Source organism: Gambusia affinis, linkage group LG19 (genome assembly GCF_019740435.1).
Source record: "Gambusia affinis linkage group LG19, SWU_Gaff_1.0, whole genome shotgun sequence".
In the NCBI taxonomy this organism is placed as follows: Eukaryota; Metazoa; Chordata; class Actinopteri; order Cyprinodontiformes; family Poeciliidae; genus Gambusia; species Gambusia affinis.
The window spans coordinates 20,267,226-20,289,247 of NC_057886.1; the positions used below are offsets into that span (position 1 = coordinate 20,267,226).

A 22,022-nucleotide genomic window follows, 5' to 3' on the forward strand; every position below is an offset into this window, starting at 1 on the left:
GACTCGACCTCAGTAATCTGAACATGGAGAATCTGCCCCTGCTTGTTGATTCCCATTTGTTTTGAAACAGGCCACGGGGTTTTTCAGCAAGACGCCTGCCACTCACAGAGTAAACGAGACGTCTGACAGGGTGTGTGAGCTATGTGCCTATGTGGAGCCTCCATCTCACTCTGCTCCTTCACACACACCTAAACATGAGACAATAACAGGCAGAGCGAGAGAGAGGCAGACGCAGAAAGACGGGTACCTGTCGCACAAGCATGGGCATATGCACAGGAATGAGACATGTCTCCTTAGTAACAACGTTATGAAAGAAAACAACTATGATCACATTCTTACCCCAGGAACTTAGCAACTAACATCTGATCTACAAAGCCTTGCAAAACTATTAAAACTCCCTGAACGTTTCGAGTTGTATTTTATTTGGATTTGATGTGATATCTCATCACAAGAGCACAGAACTGAAAAGTGGAAGGAAAATGACACATGGTTTCCCACTTTTCACAAACAAACAAAAAAGTTGCACAAATGTTTTAAATCCCCTTTACTGAGAGTCCTGTAAATAAAACTTAGAGAAACAATCCCAGCTCTGTGCTCCTCACCCTAAACACATCTCCGTTGTGAATATTAAACTGAAGCAGAGGTTCACATTTCAGTGATGCAATAAGCTACAACAAGATGAACATTCAAGATTTGGAAACTGTTGTCACTACAGGCTCCCTACACATTTTAAATGAGCTAATGGTGTTTTGCAATGAAGACTGGGCATAGATGCAAATTTGGTAAAAACACACCAAGTAATGAAAACAAAAAATAAAAATGCACTCAACGCTCTCCAAAGTTGTATTTGTAAAATAAACCCTCCACAATCATCCTCTGCCTTTGGTTAGTGTCACATTCTGTCTCAATGTAAAGCATAGAGCCTTTTGGGATGCGCTGTATACTTCCATCTGTTCTGCCACACGCTCCAGAACTTTTTCCCGTCATTACTGGTTCACCCTTAGTTTAGCGTTACACTCACAGAGCCATTACCGGGGCCCTCTTTCCTCCTCTTTTTGCTCTCTTTGTTTGATCTGGGCTGCTTTTCATTCTCCCCCAGTAAGCTTGGAAGTGAACTGGAAAGAGAAAGTGGGGGGAAAAAAAGAAAGAAATGAAAGTAAATGCCTCAAACGTCCTAACCTGTGTCGCGCTAAGCTTCTCCATGGTAGCATGAACCCCCCTGAAACAGCCCATCGTGCTCCACTGCACTTTAAAAGAAGTGCGGGGAAGGGGCAGAGCAAGGAAGGGTGTGAAGGAAAGAGAGGGAGTCCAGATAAAGAAAACTGCAAACAGAAGTGGAGTACAAGACTCTAAACTTAACACATGGCTATATCGCTTATCACTTCTGCTTTTATGTTTTGTTCCAGCACAAATTTCTTCACTTCCTGCACGGAAGCAATTTAAAAGCTGTTTACTGACTGATGTGCATGAGTCAGTAAACAGCTTTAAAGATAATTAAATAAATGATTGAAACCACTGCTGCTCAAGGAAACCATGAGAGCCTCCACTGGGCATGTATTGTTCAAGTTGGAACAACTCAACGAGACATCCACTAAACCGGAAAATTGTCAACAACCAAATAAATAAAGAAATAAAATAAATATTATTTACACAGCAACAAATCTTGCTCAGATCATTTCTATGAGAGGTTTGTATGTTCTTCTCCCTTTGAGATTTTTATTGACTGTAAGCCTCGTTAACATCAACAAAAATGCTTCCAATATTGTTGCTTTGAGTCTAATGAATTTACATGCAGCAAGTTTTCACTCAGTTGCAGAAATTAATCATGTTTTCTGATATATTTTCAATTATTACACCACATGAATTAAGGAGCAAGGACAATACAAATAAACTTAAAACTGCAAAATTGCTGCAACTTTCTAAACCTTGATAAACAATTTTTTTGTTTTTTATTTGTTTCTATATATATTTCCATATAAATATCCAGAATCTCCTTGCTAATTTATGCAGTTTCCACAGTTTCAAACCCCTTATACTTGACCGAATCTTCACGTACTTAGTACGTAAATTACTAAGTAAATTCACGTAAATTAGTTTTTCTGTCATATTAACTGGTATTGTGCTTTCTTGCTGGAAGTGTTTTTTGCTTGTTTTGAAAAAGGTTCTGATTTGCTGTTTCTGATTGGCCCATTGTGTTTTGCCTTACAGCGTATTTTGCAACAGTACCGCAGGCAGACATGGGAAAGAAAATCGTGCTTCACATGTACTTCTTCCAAAAATAACAGACAGCAGAAAAATTCGAAAACAGTTGACATTCACTTTAATGGTTTGGTTGGGATTTTTTTCCTTTTTTTTTTTTTTTTTTTTTTGAGTACAGTGGTTATTTCTGCCTCTGCGGCATTCACAGATATAGACATAAACAAATAACAATAACTGGGAACACAACACATATAGCTTTGTGATAATATCTGTGGCTCAGTCTAGTTGTTACAAAAGGCACAAGAGAGACACTCTGCACCTGTACATACATTTACACAAACAAGTAAAATTTGTCCAAGTCTTGGAACTAATACTTTTAAAATTCTGTGGTTCATAAAATGACAGCTATTTACATACAGTTTGCACAATTAGAATCTTAAGACAAAATCATAGTGTATGAGTTTGAAGTTAAGAATAATAAACACTGATTATTCAGTTGTAATAAAACATTTAACATAGATTATAATTAGAAGGTTAGCTACGGTCAAGTGCTATTAATTTTGATACACAGGAGAGCAACGTCTCTGTCTCAGTGGCATAAATCAAGGTGCAGCTTAGAGATTGGAGTCCGGGGCAAAAGTCAGAGGTTACAAAAAATTCAGTCAAGCCTCCACCTTCTGAGAAAAGTGGTTAGTACAAAAAGTGGTGTTGTAGAAGAAGAGCCGAAACCAACCCGGCTCCTCCACAGAGAACGATAACATTGTATTGTGTTGTATTGTACTGTATTGCAAACACACTGGGGATTGTTGAGTCAAGGTGATGCCAGGCAGCCTGATGTGGAAAGTGGCCCATCGTAGCACCAGAGGTAAAGATGGTCCCACACTTAAGCAAGTGCTTGTTGGTCATCTCTGCTAGTTATGCTGACTTGTGCAAAGCGCTCTTCACATCTGAAGTGGTGCGGTGCTCTATGTTCAAAGCTGCTGGTCGATATTTTCCCAGTTGAACAGAGAAGCAAAAATAAAGAGGAGGCTGGTATTTTCCCATAGATCACTTGTGATCAAAGAGTGATCAGATGTGCTCTGAAAGCCAAGACAAACTCTAAAACCCTCCTCATTGGGAATAAAAAAGACCAAAAAGAGTTTAACATTAGCAGCTTATAAAATCATCTTGTAGAATATGCATATATCTTAAATTTATATAAAAAATATCTGAAATATTCATTCTTTTCACTGGGCAGGTTTTACGTACCGCCGTATGAGCCTGTTGTATTTCACGAGTGTGTGAACATGTTACATGAAAGTACGTCAGCATGTGAATGAGTATGTCAAGATGTATAAGCTTGCGTTAGATTGTACTCTATCACATCCTTGTCTTGAAATGAGTCCCTTACTTTATATACTAATGTTTATCTTTTCAACATCTGTTGTTCTTGCTTTGTTGCAGTCCATCCTCTCTTGTGTGTCTCCTGACTCCACCTGCTAGCAAACCGTTTGCTGGCTGGACAGTGGGCTCTCTAGGCACACGCTTGTTGGAGACATGTCTGAACGGGTGCAGGGCTTGAACATGGACGAGATGTGAAAAGCCTGCAGGCAGAGATAAAAAAATGTAAAAAAAAAAAAAAGCATGTCAGGAGATATACACAAACCCCACATGAGAGGGCAGAGTGAGATGGTGGAACGAAACTACTGTTTAACCCAACTCCCCCGAAAGGAAACAGAAATTAATCTTGCAAAGAGGAGAGTAACTCTGAACATACCACCCAGTATGCAGTGAGCCCCCCTTGTATGAAGCCAGTGAGGACATCAGTGGGGTGGTGGCGGTAGTCGGAGATGCGACTCAGGCCTGTGTAGATGGCCAGCATCACTAAGAGGAACTGCACCAGTGGACGCAGTAATCGAGCTCCTCGCCATGACAGCCTCGCCTGCAGGTAGAACTGCAAAAAAAGAAGATAAATACTGTTATTTTACAATTCCCACACTATTAATATATGCATGTAGATGCTTGTGTGCTAATGCATGCCCCAAACACATAAAACTGTGATTATGTTTAATGACTAAAGTTCTGCAAACGGAGACAAAGTACTTTAAGTGAAAGATGAGCATCCGCTCCATCTGCAACCCAGAGGGAAAACAGAAACTTGGCGTGACTCCATAAACAGTTCTTATGCCGTGTTCCATCCCTACGTTCATCAACCACATCGGCGCTAAAGGGAAAATAGAAATTTGCGGCTTCAAAATACATTTAAGTGTGATGTTGAGGCAGGAAGAGCTTTATAAAGTTATCTGAGTTCTGTCTGGGCTTATCAGACAACAGGACCCACATTCCTCCAGGAAAGTCGACCTTCATTGGGTTTTTCTCAACTTCCACTGTGAGCAGGTGTTACTCCCACTGCTTTATGCACCAACAGCTGGCTACAGTCCGGGAGGCATGCACCTACAGGCCTAAGTCGTCTACAGATTATTGAAACATTAGGAAGTAGTAAGCCAATGTGCAAAGCTGTCTGTCTGAACACCTCTTATTATTTTTTATTTCCCGTTGTTTCTTTTTTTCAGTAGTTCTGTTACAACTATCAACTTCATCACCTTGTAATGGATATGTATGCAGAATAACTGTCAAATTTATGAAAAAAAATGTATGCAGCCTTCCAGAAACAATATTCTTTAGCTTCTACATCTTTTGCAAAACAATGCACTCTCTACAACAGACCTCCACTTCTTCCACAATGGAAATAGGGTTTGATCTAACCCTGTTTCTCCTGAAATCTACAATCATTTCCTTTGTTTGGTTCAAGTTGAAGATGAGCTGATTGTTCCCACACTACGTCACAAAGCGGTCCGCCAGTTTTCTGGACTCAACTTCTTGTTGATGCACCCGACGGCTACAGAATCATCTGAGGATTTCTGCAGATGACAAGAGTTGGAAAGGAACGGTGAGCGTACAGTCCCCTGTGGTGCTCCTGTGTTGCTGACCACCTGGTTAGGCTCACAGTCCTTCAGTCTCTCAAACTGTGGCCTGGTTCTCAGGTAGTCATTGATCCAGGTGACCTGTGTCTCCTGAAGTTTCTGATGAAGCACATCAGATTCCACTGGAGAAATGAAAGAACATGATTTTCCAGATGACAGTGGGTTTGTTGAAGCAGGTGTATGATGGCAACTCCAATTCCATGGCAATAAGCAAACTGCAGGGGGTCCTGAAATGTCTTGTCTGCTTACTCAGATGATCCAACCGGAGTCTCCCAGGACTGGTATACAGTCGTTGATGACTGATGGGTGAGTTTTCTTCAGTACTGAAACAAGACAGGATGTCTTCCACAACTCTGGAACCTTCTTCTGGATCAAGCTAAGGTTGAAGAGCAGATGCAGAATCCCACAGAGTTGCTCTGGCCTTCTGGACTTTAGGGCTGACACCATCTGGACCTGCAGCCTTCTTCCGGTTCAGTCTCTCCAGCTGCCTCTTCACCTGACTTCTAGAGACAGAAAAGTGGGAGGGAGAAGCAGAAGGAGCAGCAGCATCTCTGGAATTGCTTGAAAACAAACTTGAGGAAACAGAGGAGTCTATGACTGAGGTGGAAGATAAAACCCCGGAGGTTTGACAGAAAAGCTGCGGGTCAATGGAGGGTGAAATGATGAGTCTGTTCCTGAACTGAGTCCGAGGAAGAATGCGTTCAGTTCATTTGCTCTTTCCCAACTTTCCCGTTTGCTTGAAATCTGTGATCTTCTTCACCTCTAACCACACATCTCTGATATTATTCTTTTGTAGTTTGCTTTCTAGTTCCTTCCTGTACACATCTTTGCTGTCTCTATTCTTTTGTGTTCTTTTTAATAATTCCCTGAAGACTCTTTTTCTTCTGCTCAGTAGTTCCTTCAGGCTGGTCACTCCTAGTCTCTTCTTAGCCAGAAAGAATTGTTGACAATTTTACTTGTCAAGGCCCCTTTAAATAAAAAGTCATTGAAAGTCAGACTTGTTTAGACCATTTGAACCAAACCACTATTCAACCACATTTAGACATCAATAGACTTCTTTATGTGAAAGTAATTTTCGACTTTAATTTCTCAACCACAGTTATGGGTTGTTTGGATGGAAGAAAAGGTTTTCTATTATTTCAGGGTGACTTTTAAAGGTAGTTGGTAACACTGGGTTTTATTTAGGCCTATCAAATGATTTTACTGGTAAGAAATAAATGTAAAAAAAAAAAAAAAAAACAGGCGTTTTTTTTCCCCACGTCACACATAGACCGACATAAAGAGCACATCACATAAAATCCCACTTAGACACACTGAAGCTTTCCTTTCCAGAGGCATAAAGCAAATGAATGAAACATAAGAGGGGCTACTTTGTGCATGGAAATATTTAGGTCATCTGAAATGATCAATTATGGATTAATTATGGGTAATACACAAGGAATGTGGACACTGTATGGATGATGACAGGCTTTTGTCTCTCTCTAACTGTCACTTCTCTCTCACAAAGCAGCCATGAGCGCCGGGCAGTGCATTCAAAGGGAGAGAGATGAAGAGATGGGGGCGATTGGAGGAGGGGGTTTAGAGGGTGTCTATTGCTGAAAGAAGCCTGTCGATCTCTCAGCAGGCACTTTCAGCCCTCCACCCCCTCTGCTAAATGAGAACCACAACAAGGCCTCCTCTGTTTGTGGAGTCTCTTCATCTATTCATGCTCCCTGTGGAAAACAGCCTCCCTCATTCTCCAGCCCCCACCATCTCTCTGTCTCTCCAGTTCTTTCGATCTGAGACAGGATGCATGTTGGGAACTGCCGCTCTCAAACATCCCCTCCTTCACAATCAGGAGTTAATGTATTAAACAGCACATGCCTGTCGGTGTTTGTTCATCTGTGTTGAATGGATTCATGAATACTCGCAAATTTGGTTCTCTAGTCTCAATGGATCAGTACTTCAAAGTTTTATTTCACATAAAGAGAAAGTTGGAGCTGCAGCACTTAGAGAAAAAAAAGACCTTTAGTAATTGCAGCATATATGCTCATGAGTGAAAGTGAAGGTCATGTTTATGATTAGTTTCATGGAAAATGTGTCTGTAAAGCACTTACTGCCAGATATAGCATGGTGTACATGGCGAAGGAAGCATGCCCGGAAAAAAAGGATTTCCTGAAAGAAAAGATTAATAAAAGATGTCACATTTTACACATTAACTGCTTGAGTTAGCTAACACCATAATCCACCCTTATTTAGCACTTTAGCACTGAGCACAAAGAAAATAGAGAACAAACATAGATACACACCTTGCCTCTACCACCAACTTGTCATTGCGTGGATTGCATTTGACCTGATTGACATAGCTGCCAGGAGTGCAGTTAATGGATTCATATGTGATGTTACACACAGAGAGGAAGTTTGGCCGCAGGCGCCCCACACTGAGCTTGGCCATGTTTGTAAGAGACTGGCCCACACAACAACCAAACAGGAAGCTTCCCAGTTCCTTGTACAGGCACGACACGTAGCGGTTTCTGACAAAAGCTCGTGAGAGCACGCCTCGAAAACGCACACGGTAGCACTCGCCCAGAGCAATCTGGAACAGAAACAGCAGAAATTGGTTTGTTAATGTCACGCTGGACAGCTGAGTGAAAAAAAACATGAGGAACTTATATATGGTCGGCCTTACTGTTAAGCCAGTGATGGCGATGCCACCTGCGATGAGCAGGGTGTCGGGGATGGCCTCCCTCTCTAAGTATGGGTAGGTGATGCTGTCGTCTCCGCAGAAAAAACCTCGTTCATACGGAGTCACTGCCTTCAATTCACATGCAAAAAATGGGATGGAAGCTGATGAGAGACGAAAAAAAAAAGGGTGAGGATCGAGAAGCAGACAAAAACAAAAGATGACTTGATGAATGTCTGAGTTGTGGTTTGTGAATCAAGGATCACAAAGACTCAAAGAAAAGAGAGGGGGCAGCCTTGATGGAGGCACAGGCTGCTGGCAGCATGAAAGGCTGGCTTTCTCCTGACTTCTGTCATGAGATACAGGTAAAGTAAGGAGTGATATTATGTATCAGGCTTTTGGGTACACAATCTGCTAATAACTGGGGAAAGACATTCCAGTCATAGCTGCATCAACCTGGATGCAGCTATTGGGAGGAGGAAGAAGGAAAAGGACTGACAGACAAAGACATGGAAAAATGAGCATGGCACTGGAAAGTTCAGAAGTGGAAAATCAAAAAGAGGAAGGAGGAAGAGGGCATTACAGAGCATAGTAACAAAAACTACAGAACTTCAGAGAGTAAAAGGAACAATGAATTCACTCTTCAAAGAGATCTAATTTTAAACCAGCAATGAGTAATCATCTAACCTGACTTTTCAACCTGGTAAATGATTATCAAAGCAGAGGTCAAAGTCTAACTTTTGCAAAATAGAAAGCCCAGTCAGACAGCAAAAGTCAAAAGTTGTGCAATGCTTCAGTGATGAGTGGCAATGCTGTGTCAGTACACCACTTTACCCCCCCCAAAACACAAAAAAAAAAACTGATGAATGTACTTTTAAACTAAAAGCCAATAACCTTGTAAAGGCTTACCCAGAATCCTCCATTTCTTTATCCCATGTCCCCCTGTGGAATGCAGTGAGAACATGGGACTAATCATTAACCTCTGCCTCCCCTTCTCATCCCAGGCCTGCTCTTTGGTTGGAACGCGCCCAGGCCAAAAACGCTGCTCCTGCCAGGGAATCTTTCAGACTACGTGACTTTGTAGTGCACAGGATATACACTTTAAATGCAGGCAAGATAAACAACAAGCAAACACACAAACAGCAGTCTGAAAACACGTATCTAAGGTTTAAATATAATCCATTGTCAGGTATTGTATTGTCTTCATTCAGCTCTCTCACGTCTATTCAAGATCACTCTCACTGTACAGATAAACAGTTGCTATGGCAATTATCTTCTGCCACTTAAAATTCTGAATACTCCTGAGACTAAATTCTCATATCGCACGATAACTTGATTTACAAACGTCTGGTGCAGTCGAGATTTACTGGTTGAACTCTGTTCAAAGTCAAGTTGCCCTTACAGAAAGACCAAACAGAGCCATGTTTAGGAAGTTTAGCAGGGAAGCAGAGAGGAAAACCCACAGCAGACAGATAGCAGGGGCCATGACGCCAACAAAGAGAGGGAGACAGATAGGAGGCACCTCTCATCTGACCCCCATCTCTCACTCATCACATTCAGTCACCACATACATATACACACCCACACACCTCCCACAGGTATCCTTTCATCATTTATGTTCAGCTTTTGTTTTGACATCTTTGATTTTAAATCATGTAAAGCAAGTCAAAACACTAAGCTTCGACAGTAAATTGATATGGGACTGCATGTACTTTATTCCATATTTAGAAATCTTATAAATCTTGAGATGAAGACCTGCTTAAAATGTGTAGCGACCACAGAGGTTTTGCAACCCTGACAGACCACACAGAAAAATCTTCCTAATGGTAGGTACAGAAGACATGCTTCACGAAAAGATTCATACAACTTGGACTTCTTCACATTTTATGCTGCAACCACCAACCTTAATGTTTTGTGACAGATCAACTCAAATTAATCCATAACTGTGAATTGGAAGGAAAATGATAAAAGGCCTCAACAAGTTTTTAACAATTAAAAATCTGAAAAGCATGCATTAATATTCTGACCCTTTGAGTCAATACTATGTAGTACCACCTTTGACAAAAACAGCTTAACGTAATTCTCTTGGGCTATATTTTTACCGGCTTTGCATATCTAGACACTAACTTTTATATCCTGTGATTTCACGTAAAATAGAAATTGAGTGAAAAGTTTAGAAACAGTAATTTTCAAGTATTGCGAAAGATTCTTGTTTGGATTTTGGTCTCGGCTTCGGAGTTTCGTCTGGGCCGTTCTAATACATAAACATGCTTTGATCGAAATTCTTTGTGGCTCTGACTGGATGTTTGATGTTGTCCTGCCTGATGGCGAACCTGCATCCCAGTCTCAAGTCTGCATTTTACAAGTTTCCTTCCAGGGATTTAATTCAGTTCAACTCTGACCAACTTCCCTGTCCCAACAGAAGAAGGGTATCCCGAGCGCATGATGCTGCCACCAGATTTTACCATAGGGACTGTGGGATTTAGGTTATGCAAAAACCAAAGTAACAAAACCAAATGTAAAAATATTCATGAATTTGTTTTGCAGGTAATATATCCTAAGAGGCATTAATGTTATAGAAAATGTTATATTAAATAGTAGACTCCTAATAATTGGAACCTAAAACAGGAAATTGTTTGAGAAAGGGTGTCTTGCATGCGTTTTGCTATTGGAAATGCATATTTAATTCCAACATTTCAGTGTTTGTTTCTCTGTTGCAGTTTAAGTCACAACAGTCCAGCTTAAAACTGGATGCCAAAAGTAATTTGTATCACCCAATAGTTCACAACAATTTGCTGTGCTGGTAAAAATGTTTTAAACGATATTTGGGCACAGGATATGTCCTCCTAGATAGTCACCATTTGAACATAACTGACGTGTGTTAAGCATAACTGAGGCAGTTTTGTGACAAACAGAGATAGAGGCTTTTTGCTTGTCCATGAAATCCATTAACATCCCCTTTCGGACGCCTCATCTGGTTTTACGATAGAGCCGGTCCTTTTTCAGCAATCAATATGTTGCTGCATTGACAGAGAGATAATGGATAGGCCCACCATTAGGGTCCAAACACGGCGCTTTTACAGAATGAACATGGACTTTTTAAGGGATCGTTTTCATTGCTCAGTGTCTAATGGGACCCATGAAATGCTGAGCCAGACAGAGGTATTTTTTATCAACCAGTGAGTGGCAATGAGAAAGGCTTCTGCTGTAGCCCTGTTTTTGCGTATGGTGCAACTTGCCTCTAACACACATTAAACAGTATTAACGGTAATATGACGCAAGTCACTCCGGCTTCAAATCAACTACAAAAGTTACCTTCATCATCAGGTGAATCACATTCAAAATGAGTTGATCAACAAAAAAGAACATAAACCAAATGCACAGGCCTAACTGCACATTACAAACTCTTGCTTGCTTTGCAGCTACACAACCTGTTTTCACAACAAGACACAAAAACCCTCCAGAGACTGTCACATCATCTATCAGGCAGTTGTGAGCCAACCTCTGCACCTGGCCTAGACATGCTTAAAAGAAAGCCAGAACATGAGGGCCTGCGAGGAAACTGAGAGGAGGCAGAGAAGTGGTTCAGCTCAAACAGCCGAACCGAGCCGGGCCAAGTGCTGCTCTCTGGGCCTGGCTTCAGAGCCAGAATTCTTTCAAATAGTCAAAAGGGACAGAAAAAAACAGGGGGAAGAAGGAGGGGAGACAAGCCCCATTCTGAGAAACTCTTCTGGTTCTAATTTACACATCTATGACCACGGTGCAGAATGAGCTCACTGTGAGAGGAGAAAAACAACAACCAACAACAAGAAAATAACAAGGAAGTAATTAAAGATTGCGAGCAAAAGCAAGTAAATTATAGTTATTCTCTGTCATGGAGTGTCAAAACAAAAACAGGCTAAAATGGGCAGTCAGGGGAAAGATTATAGATGATTTGGGCAGTAATGCTTGTGTGAGAGAACAATTCAATAGACAGAGTAATGAAAGATGCAACAAGGGCTTCTCCAAGAGGAGCAGCACACGGAGGCGATTAGTGGCGGTTCTGGAATGTGAGGGTCAGGGATCTGGGCTCTGCTGGGACCCGCTCTGTAAACACGACCCCGCCTCAGCTAAGAGAATACCCCTCACATGCCTAAAGAGATTCATATACACTTTAAAACCCACAATTACATACAAATAAGGCTAAACCCACAGACTAATAGACAACTAAACACACCACAAGAGCAGAAAGGGAAAAGAATCACTCAGAATTAAAACAACTCATCAAAATATACAATGCTGCCAAAAAATTACAAGGGCATACTGTACATTCAGGGCTCTTACAAAATCACATGCCTAGATAACCTTGGTGTATTCTGCTTCTATCTGTTATACAGTCCATCCAACCTCATAGATAAGGGACACAGCCTAAAGCTAGATCTAAGCAGCAGTAATGGCCACCCGTATTATTGCACCCGATAGCACAGGCTTGGATTAGCTTTTGGCCTTTGACAGAAGTGAAGGACATACAATTAGTGACCTGTCAACACAGGTCTATCTGGCCTGCAGCTTGGGACTGAGCTATGCAGCCTCCCTGACAGGTGGTCCATCTCCTGTTTACCTTTGACCGGCTTACATGTACCGACGTACTCTACATAAATCTTCAAGCTGCTTATTTTTCTTCTAGTCAACTCTTTAAAAAGAGGAAGAAAAATGCTGGATATGCATTGGCATATTCTGAGGCTTTTGTGGGCACAATAATCCCCTGTAACAAAATAAGGAGCAGCCTGATGTCTTCCCTAATATGCCAATAAACAGCAGCGAGGGTTTTGTTTGTGATGCAAGAAAACTGGCATCCAAGTAATGTCTATAAAGTCTGAGCTAGGTCTTTTGTGGCAATGTGAGAAATTATGTTTCACTCTCACCACCAATTAAAGCCCAAAGACATTAAGCAATTGCCAGTAGACAGTGTCTTGCCCTGTTCTTTCTTGGTGACCCAGTTCAGGAGATGGACAGGCAGAAGAACAATTAAACTCCTTCTGCACTGACACATTCTCTATTTTCCCTTCTGATGTATTTTGTCTGCCCCAATGGCACCACAAAGAGATTTATCACTGAAGAACAAAAAGGTCTGAGAAGTCACAACAGACTCATATCCTGAACCCTGAGATACCATCAACGTCTTCTGCAGCTGGACCCAAAGCAAGAATCCCCCCCTGCTTCATTTATCATCATGCATCTTATGGAGACAGAAAAATGCCCAGAGAAAGACAGTGACTCAGCTCAAGGTACCAGTCTAGCTATAAACAATGATATCATTGGCCTAAATCAATAAACAGACATACAACAAAAATAAACCACAAATATTTCTACCTGGATCTAACTTGAATTATTAAAAAAACAAAGACTGTCAGGAGAGAATTCATGCCCTTCAACACCTTTATTGTTACCACTGGCCAGAGGAGACATGCTACCCACAGCTGCTTCTGTTCTCTTCACACTTCAATGCCCGGCTTCCTGGAGACCAGTTTCGGAGCTAAGGGTATGAGTGGAGTGTCTTGTATGTCTGTCTCTTATTCAGCAGGAACAAAAGGGACATATTCCAGTTGTATGCACCTTGGAAACCTTCAAGGTTTTCTTTGGAGGGCTTTTGTGGTGAGAGGGTAAAGGTGCACACAGAAAGGTGAATGGTGGTGATGTCAAAAACAGGATTCCAGAAAATGCATTGAGTATGGAGTTGACATGAAGTGATGGTACTATATATTTGGAAACTGGTGTATGTGGATGGGTATTACGTTGGTCAGTTCTGATTTAAAAGGAAACTTGCTTGAACAAAAACTACAGAATGGAGCCAAAAGTGGACTGCATGCCTTATGTTGACTGGAAATCAAGTGTAGCTTTGTGAAAAAGTCACAAATCAACAGAAGAAATTGTTGGAAGTTCTTGGTGCACCAGCATGTTGACTCAAACAAAAACTTGATGAGTTTACACAGACCTAGTGACATTTTGGCTATTAGCAGCCTGGCACTCTTCAGGGTTCATCTGACCTGACCAGAGATAGTGATTGCGAGGGAAGGACAAACCAGTGGCATGGGATAAGTAGTTGTTGTGTCTTATCTAAGAGGTCTATCAAGGTTATTTTCAAAGGAGGAGAGCAGTTCTTGTGTGTCAACAGTCCAACCTGGGTGTGGTGATTTAAAGGGAAAAACACTTTTACAATAAACATTGCACATTTCTTGATGGCGAGAGGAAAGTTTGTTTAAACAGAAGAAGAAAAAAGCCTTTAAGTTTAAAACACTCAAAGGCAGAGACATTGTTTGTAATCAAAGTCAGGTGGAAAACTTGGTGGAGACCCTTCTCCAGACCGACTCCAACTAACGAGCGCTGAGGTTTGAAATGCTGCACAGATCTTCATTCACTCATTAAGGCTAATACCAACAAAACCACCAAAGGCATTTATGGAACTGTCATCTAGATTGGAGCTGTCTCATTAAAATTACATTTGAAGCTTTCGGCAGCCAAAATTGTTTTCTGAGTATTCCGTCCTGAGATATAAACAGACAGCTGTGTATAGGATCCCACAGGTACCCAAGGGTTGAACCTTTGCCCCGTATTGTAGATCTTCATCTTGTATCCTTCCATATCCCTCCCAAAGGATGTCGACTCATTCCGGCTTTCACTCGCCCCTCAGCCTTTAGGCAACTGAGACATTTCTCAGTCCTGTAACATACTAACAGAAGAACGAAGCAATACAGTAAAGTGCAGTGCAGTGGATGGTAGAAAGGAACTCTTATTGGATTTCTGAACCCTGACCGTGCTGTCAAATGGAAAGAAGATGCATTAATACACTAATAAAAGGCAGTATGCAAAGTCACTTCTTCCACTGACTAACGATTTGACTGAGCCACTTTTTAATAGCTCTCCATCTGTCAGCCCCAGAGTGACGCCAGTTTGTTCCATAACTTCAGGGAGTCAGGGCCCAAGACGTTCAGAAAAACAGGACCGGCAAATTTGTCAACAAACAGCAAGCACATGGCCGCTGTAGTAGCGTCGGAATTAGAAGCCATATGACTCATACACTTTTACACGCACGCACACACACCCACACCCAATTACACACATTGCAAGCTATTTAATATTCCTGGGCAGACACACGCAAACGTGCTGTGACGTGTTGGCCTCCAGCCGTCTTACTCACTCGGCAGCTTTCTCTGTCAAAAGACGAGGAATAAAACCTTCTAACATAAACCTGCCCAAATCACATGGAGATGCATAAAAAAACAGAACACATTTAGACCACAGATTTTACATTTGGGACACCTGAACTGCTAAAATAAAGTTTGCTTGAAGCTAAGAGAGGGACAAAGAATTTGTTGTGTAACTGGAGATACGGTCGAATGAACAAGCTCTGCTTGAATCCTGATTTCTATCATAGATACTAGCCATCTACGGTCGCAGCATGCTGCTTCACGTCTTGGAACCAGATCTTGCTTTCCACAATGATGATAATCTGAATATAGCTTTCTTTTACTTTTCAGCTGGGATACACATTCTGCTGTAAAAGTGGTTGCTTCTTTAATTGCCTTTCATTTTGTGAATCTGTTAGTTCAGTAGCTAAGATAAACCACAACCATGTCTTTTTCTGTACTTCTGCCTCTTGTGGTATCAGATGTGTGAAAAGAACACAGTTCAGTGTTTAACCTCTAGAGAAAGGTCAAGCCTAAAGGCATTCCTACTGGTCCAAATTAAGCTTAGAGGAGGTTTTTTAATGGCACCTTCATATATTGCCCAATTATCCTTGAATTATCCTTGTGAGACTTAATAACAGGCTTTATTGGGGTGATGACAGGGAGAAGAACACCAATGCAGGTGGAAAGCTGTGAAAAGAGAGGAAGACCTGTCCACGCTTGCTCTTCAGAAATGACAAACACCCAAAATCTGCTGACCTCTCAAAGTTCGGACCCTAAATCTTAGTCCCAGCCAAAGGGCGCAGATTTTGTCAGCTCTGGTTTAGTCTAAACCCCACAGTCTCAACAGGAATGCATATATTTAAGCACACAAGCAAACACTTGACTAAACTCAGGCAATTGGATTCTGCAGCTTACACAAGGAGAGCCGAGCTGATCCAGAACAATCCATCTTTGTGAAGCAAGCATTGTAATCATGTCTTTGCTGCCTGTAACCAGCCCTGTCTTATAAATGACGAATGACAATTTTCAACAAACCTGGTGTTGAGTCAGAAGCAGGTAGACCGTGTCAAAGTCTCTGCTTATTTTGTCAATAATCCTGAAGACTAAAAATGTGACCACATAATAGAAACTTTATGTTGCCACATTGAGCTAAACTTTAGAAGAAAAGCCCTAGAAGCCTCAGAAGACTTAATCACTCGTCAGGTGATCACATAATTACGATGACGCCTCAGGGTGAAATTCCCCCATCCCAAGCATGAATAATACTCCAGGTCAACTGTCTGTGAAGATCTAACGAATGTGTTTCAGGGGGATTTTTTTCTTTCTTTTTGTCAGAGATAAGCAGGCTGTGAAATGAAGAGTCCGATTCATTTCCAATAAATGGAGCCATTCACTTCCAAATGCCAACAGATGAGCCAAAGTTCAGCAACTGCTGTCAGCAAGCATGCTGGTTACCAGGACAAGGACAAGGACGAATCAAACAGATGGCAGCCTGTAGAGCTAATAATACTAATTATTACCAACTGTATGTTATGGTGTGGTGATTTGAAGGCTGTGACTTCAGCATGCAAAGAATTTACAACTTCACTAGAAGAGGTCGCACTGTGGGCCCAATGCTGGCGATGCTTTGTTACAAAAGACTCTCAAACATGTCAAGAAATACACACTTTAATGCATTTTACTAAATCTGTGTAGCAGTTTATACAATAGAGATAAACTGCTACACTCGTTAACTGCTTTAAATAGATTTTACTGATGCTCTCTCAAAGAGTTTGTCCTACTGCAGAGATCCTAAATATATCCAGTAACATTCATAAAATGGGAATACTCATTCCAAACAGGCTTGTTTCTCTTTGAATAGCACAATGTTTAAGCAGATATTCTAATTACTTTAGCTAATCTCACATTTTTATATTAAAAATATTGTTTCATTGGTCCGATGTAATATTCTAATTCTAAATGCCATGTTTTCATTAGCTGTAAGTGAAAATCTTCATAATTAACATAAATAAAGGCCTGAAAACATCAGTCAGACTGCAGTTTTTCTACATAATGTGTGAATAGAGCTACGAGAATAAATAAAGTTTCCAATGATATGCAGGCCTGTACAAATACAGATCAAACGTTTGGAAGTATGGCCAGTACTGACCAAGAAAAACTAAAATACCAGATAAAAATGTATTCTGAAAGGTCACTTTATAAATAGTAATTTGTTTTTAGAGCCACATATGATATGATTCATTACAGTCAACACAGCAATGTCAGTGTGTCTAATATCACAAACTGCAAACGGCTGATTTAACGCATTCTTTGTGGAGCTGTAGAAGTCCACCTGCCATGATTACCGTCCACTCTGGCCACAAATAATAAACGTGTCTTAGTGTTCACAACCAGAAGGTTCAGGAGGAGAGATGGGGACATCGTGGTGATGGAAAAACAAAGAAAGAATAGACAAAAATGTGGGGTAATCATAATCAAATACAACATTCAACAATTATGTCGCAAAGCTATGTTTTCCTGCATTTGATCTCGCTTTCAAACACTTGAATCTCATCTGGTGAAATTGTTTCTCTTTTTCAGTAATAAAGGTAAAAGATGAAAAAGGCACAACAAATAAAAAGTGCCCACTTTTAGGGAAAGAATAAATATAAATGTGTTGGTCAAACTGTTTCTACCACCTTTACATGCAAGTTATTTTAACTCATACAAATAGAGAAGATTTGTACACTTCAATACCTGTTGACTTTATTTTTATATGGACACAAAATCCTTCATGTCTACATACAAGTGAATTTGTCAAACTATGTGTGGTGATGATAACATTCCTGTGCTCTACATTTAGATTAAGGTACATATGTTGTTAAATTTTGTTGTTGCAAAGTTTACTACTCTGGTCTCTCTCCAAACAAATGACACAAATTTTACACTGTAAAACTAATCCTAGCCCATGAAGAAAATGTATTCTTCCCAAAGGAACGCTGCAGCAAAGCAGCAGGTACAAAGTCTGTGCAGCATTTCATTTTCTAACAAGTCCAAGTATGGATCTGGGAATTATGCAACATCCAGTTTATGCTGCAATTTTTCTGCAGCAAGTTGCTGGCTACCAGACGTCAATATGAGGTTCTGATGCATGTATCTCAATCCAAAATGTTTAAGGATAAAAGAGGTCAAAGAAAGAAGCTCTGTGAGAACGAAAGCTGCATGGTCACCTGGAGTTTTAGTAGACCTGACCTTTCCTCTACTCAGTAACGATGACAGGTGTCCAACCACTTTCGGAACCAGCAACCATAGCTGTTAAGAAGTGTGCTAAGTGAAAAGCTAATTGCATACCTTTAGGGTTAAGAATTGTGTGTTACTGAATCTAAGAGCCTCACAAAGCAGTTTTGTTTGTCTCTTTATTTCTTACACTTCAACTGCCAACGAGCAGACCCGTTGGTCTGCCTTGACGGGTTCTACCTCTCCCATGTTTGCTAGTTAAACGAATCAACACTTACTCACACAACATCAGTTCTCTGTTCCCTGGGCTTGTCACAAAGTAATGCATAAACCAATCTACCCTTTCAATCTTCAGAATTACCAAATAGCACTCACTACCAACTACTTCAAGGTTAAGATTCAACACAGAGCAAAGTTTTAAACCAGCTTGAAATGCATCCTTAAAACCTTTACTCATGTTCTTGTAAACATCAGCCATGTAATCCTATTTCTTTGTAATAGGAATAGTAACGTAAAGAAATATTTCATCAAGATTTATCAAAGGAATGAAACTTTAAAAAACACTGACGTTACGTTATTATATATTGTGTCCAGTTGAACAAACTTACTCGAAGTTTGATGCAGCATTCTCACATTACTATTTGCTTTATATCCTTTCAACAAATGTTTGAAAGCTCAGTTCAGTCTAAGTACAGCAATAATAGTTCTGATTATATGGCTTTTACAACAGCCTCATCACCTGTGCTCTACCAGCCAAACATAACAGCACTGAATCTTGATCCCATCAAAAGAACCCCCCCCCCACCCCCCCCAAAAAAAAAAAACACATCTGTTTGTACATGTAGATTGGTATTACAACTATGACTGTTTACATTTATTATTTTGTCTGAACATGAAGCAGGCAATGGTTTCTGTTTTGAGACAAGATAGGTATGCTAGAACATTAATAAGGAAAATCATTGTTTGTTGTTATTTGCTTTCTAGGTAAGGCTATTATTGTTTGACATCCACATTTCATAATAGCTAATTTCTACTGTTCCCATATCATAATTAAGCCCTGGCAGAGGTTCTCCAATTATATTGGTATTAAGAATTCTTTTTGTGCTTCTGCCAGCTAATTTATCACATAATAAGCCTACAAAATATTTCAGCTGTGCTTGGTAAATTACTTGGGGATAACGCTCAGTAATCCTGCAGTGAGACAGGCTAAAGAGCTCGGTGAGGAGGGGTAATTTTCAGCACGAGAACACAAGCACGAGGCATGTTTTCATCCTAATTCCCACGTTCTTGTCCCGGGAACTTTGTGGGGTTGCCATGGGAACAGATGAATTCTCGGGACAGCTCTGCTGCTGCCAGATGACCACCCCCATCCCACCCCTTGCCCCTGCCTGCGCCGTGCCTCCCTCCCTCTTTCTCCCCCACGTGAATTTTCTTCCTCTTGGAACATTTTCCACGTCTGGAACTTCTGGAAAACAGTTTTGCAGCTGTGTTAACTTTACCAAATTTCCATTTGATGTTGCTTTCCTGTCTCCCTGAAAAGCAACTTTATTCCTAACATGCATGTGAGAATGTTGAAAAGAGAGAAAGTTGATAATCAATTAGCTACATGTTTGAAAACGGTCTACGAAAGCAGTGACGTCTTTAGGTTTATGAGTTAGACTTGAATAAATTGCTTACCAACACAGAGACATATAACATCCAAGCCGACAAGCATCTTCCGCTTGGTACAGAACGAGCCCTGGTCTTCTGGCTGGGTGAGGAAATGTATCCCTGCGCCGTTCTCCCTCCCTTCCCCGGACCCTCCGCTGTCAGCCAACCGCAGTTGCAGCTCCGCGTCCCGGGGCAGCGTGCTGCAGTGAGTCCCGCTTGAGTTGAACTTCTGCATGTCTGGGAAAGTTTTTTTTTTATGTATATGCGTAGGTATAACTTTAAAAAAAAAAAAAAAAAGTTGAAGACAAAATAATTGCAGTCAGTTCGTCCTGTCGCAACTAGTCGGCGAGTGAAGAAAATTTCCCAAACTGTTCAGTGCGTCCGTCGGTGCAACAGATCCATGTCAGCTGAAGTTTGACAGCAGCAGACCTCGGTCACCAACTGATCGACCGCTCCCCTGGAGGCAAAGTTTGTCATCAATAAGAAGTACAGGACGTGGGTAAAAGAAGCTGAGGAATCAAGCAGAGACCTGGAGGGAACAGTACTCTTTAGATTAAGTTCACAACACATTTCTGAGTGGAAGCATGTTGTTCTGCTCGGTCCCTTGAATCTTAACGAGTTGAACTTCTCACAGTGCTCCTCCCCTTTTATTTTGTTGGGCTCAAAACCCAATTACTGCTCATACCTGTTTTCTGTGAATTGTTGCAGCTCTGGGTCTGAAATCGAAAGGGGCTTTGTCTGCAGACCCTGAAAATCGATGCGTATTGATCAGACTGTAACCCACATGTTACCCCCGCCCCTGACCTCCCTGCTGTTTGTCTGCTTCCATCCACTCAGATATTTCCTGAGGCGTTAAACTGTCCCACCCAGGTCAGGACGTGCTCCACTTACAGCTCCTGTTCTGTTCCACTAACAAACTCATAAAAGGACACTTTGTTTACAACACATCGTTCAACTATGCTGTTCCTAATATCCAAGTGGCTGCTAAGCTACGCTGTTCTGTACTGCAGTTGAGGAAAGAAACCAGGTTTTACGGTAAAATAAAAAAGAAAAAAAGGTATGTTCTTTCACAGATGTCTCTAATAAATAACAGAGTAAATACAAAAAGCTATTCTGAAATGGTGATTGCATTTATTGAGGGGAAAGTAAACAAACCAACATGATCCTATGTAGACATTTTTTCCCCACTTTGTTGAATCATTAATTAATTATGATTAGCATTTTTTTGTTTTGTTTTGTTTCGCTTTGACCAGCCACACCCAGGCCCCTTTACTGCCTGACTTGTGAAATCATGAAACCCCTCTAGCAGAAACAACATGATTAACACACACCAGTCTGGAAGGAGCACAAAGCTATTTCAGAAACTTTTGAGAGTCCAGGGAAGCAAAGTGAGAGCGATTATTGTCAAATAATTACTGAGCCACCCAACCAAAATTACTCCATGACGCATTGACAACTCATCCAGGAGTTCATGAAAGAACTCAAAACAACACTGAGAGGGTTGCAGCTCAAGATTAAGAATTACACTTGGCATAATTGGCATCCAAAGAGCAGTTACTTGGAAAATCCACCACTGAATAAAGAAACAACAGACATTTATTTTGCACAACTTTATGATGTCTAGGAACTTTGACATTATCAACACACAGCAGGTCATAATTTTTGAAGGTTTGTCCCAATATACATATGTGATAAAGCTAATATGGCATATTTTTTTAAAAAGTACATAGCAGAAAGAGCTGAACGTGTCTTTTTCTGCGTGATGGCCAGAGGCTTTGCTGCTTCAGGAACTGTGACTGATGGGAACCAAAAACAGGATTTTTTTTTTTAGAATGACGTAGTCCAAGTCTGATGTTAAATCTGATTAAGATGCTGTGGCATGACCTTAATTAAGCCATCCATTCTCTAAAACCCTACAAAGAGACTGAATTAAAACAATTCTGCAAAGAAGAGTGGACCAAAAATCCTCCCTGGGTCTGAAACCTGAGTTCTCAAGACCAATATCTTAAAATATCCTTTAATTCCTTTGCTTCAGCATAAGAAATCAAATAAGAAAACCCTTATGAAGACCCTTATGAACCTGATTGCATGTTCTGGAGTAAGGTTAATGGCTGATGTTTCTACCAAGAGGGGTACAACCAGGTACACATAGGATCACAACAG

At 40.8% G+C, this 22,022-nt stretch overlaps 1 protein-coding gene across 1 annotated transcript; it reads right to left on the bottom strand.

Annotated features, from left to right (window-relative positions):
* Nucleotides 1-2,297: 2,297 nt before the first annotated feature.
* On the bottom strand, nt 2,298-20,660 carry ppap2d (phosphatidic acid phosphatase type 2D). Its single transcript, XM_044099667.1, has 6 exons — nt 19,887-20,660; nt 7,831-7,988; nt 7,451-7,737; nt 7,259-7,316; nt 3,956-4,132; nt 2,298-3,782 (listed from the first exon to the last, which is right to left on the bottom strand). The coding sequence occupies exons 1-6, from the start codon at nt 20,092-20,094 to the stop codon at nt 3,678-3,680; spliced, it is 993 nt and encodes a 330-aa protein (XP_043955602.1). The 5' UTR covers nt 20,095-20,660; the 3' UTR covers nt 2,298-3,677.
* Nucleotides 20,661-22,022: the final 1,362 nt, after the last annotated feature.

Coding starts and splice junctions, on each gene's coding strand:
- ppap2d (XM_044099667.1), bottom strand. CDS start 20,094: ATGCAGAAGTTCAACTCAAGCGGGACTCACTGCAGCACGCTGCCCCGG. Junction 7,738..7,830: donor TCGCCATCACTGGCTTAACA/GTAAGGCCGACC, acceptor TTTCTGTTCCAG/ATTGCTCTGGGCGAGTGCTA. Junction 3,783..3,955: donor GGCTCACTGCATACTGGGTG/GTATGTTCAGAG, acceptor CTCTGCCTGCAG/GCTTTTCACATCTCGTCCAT.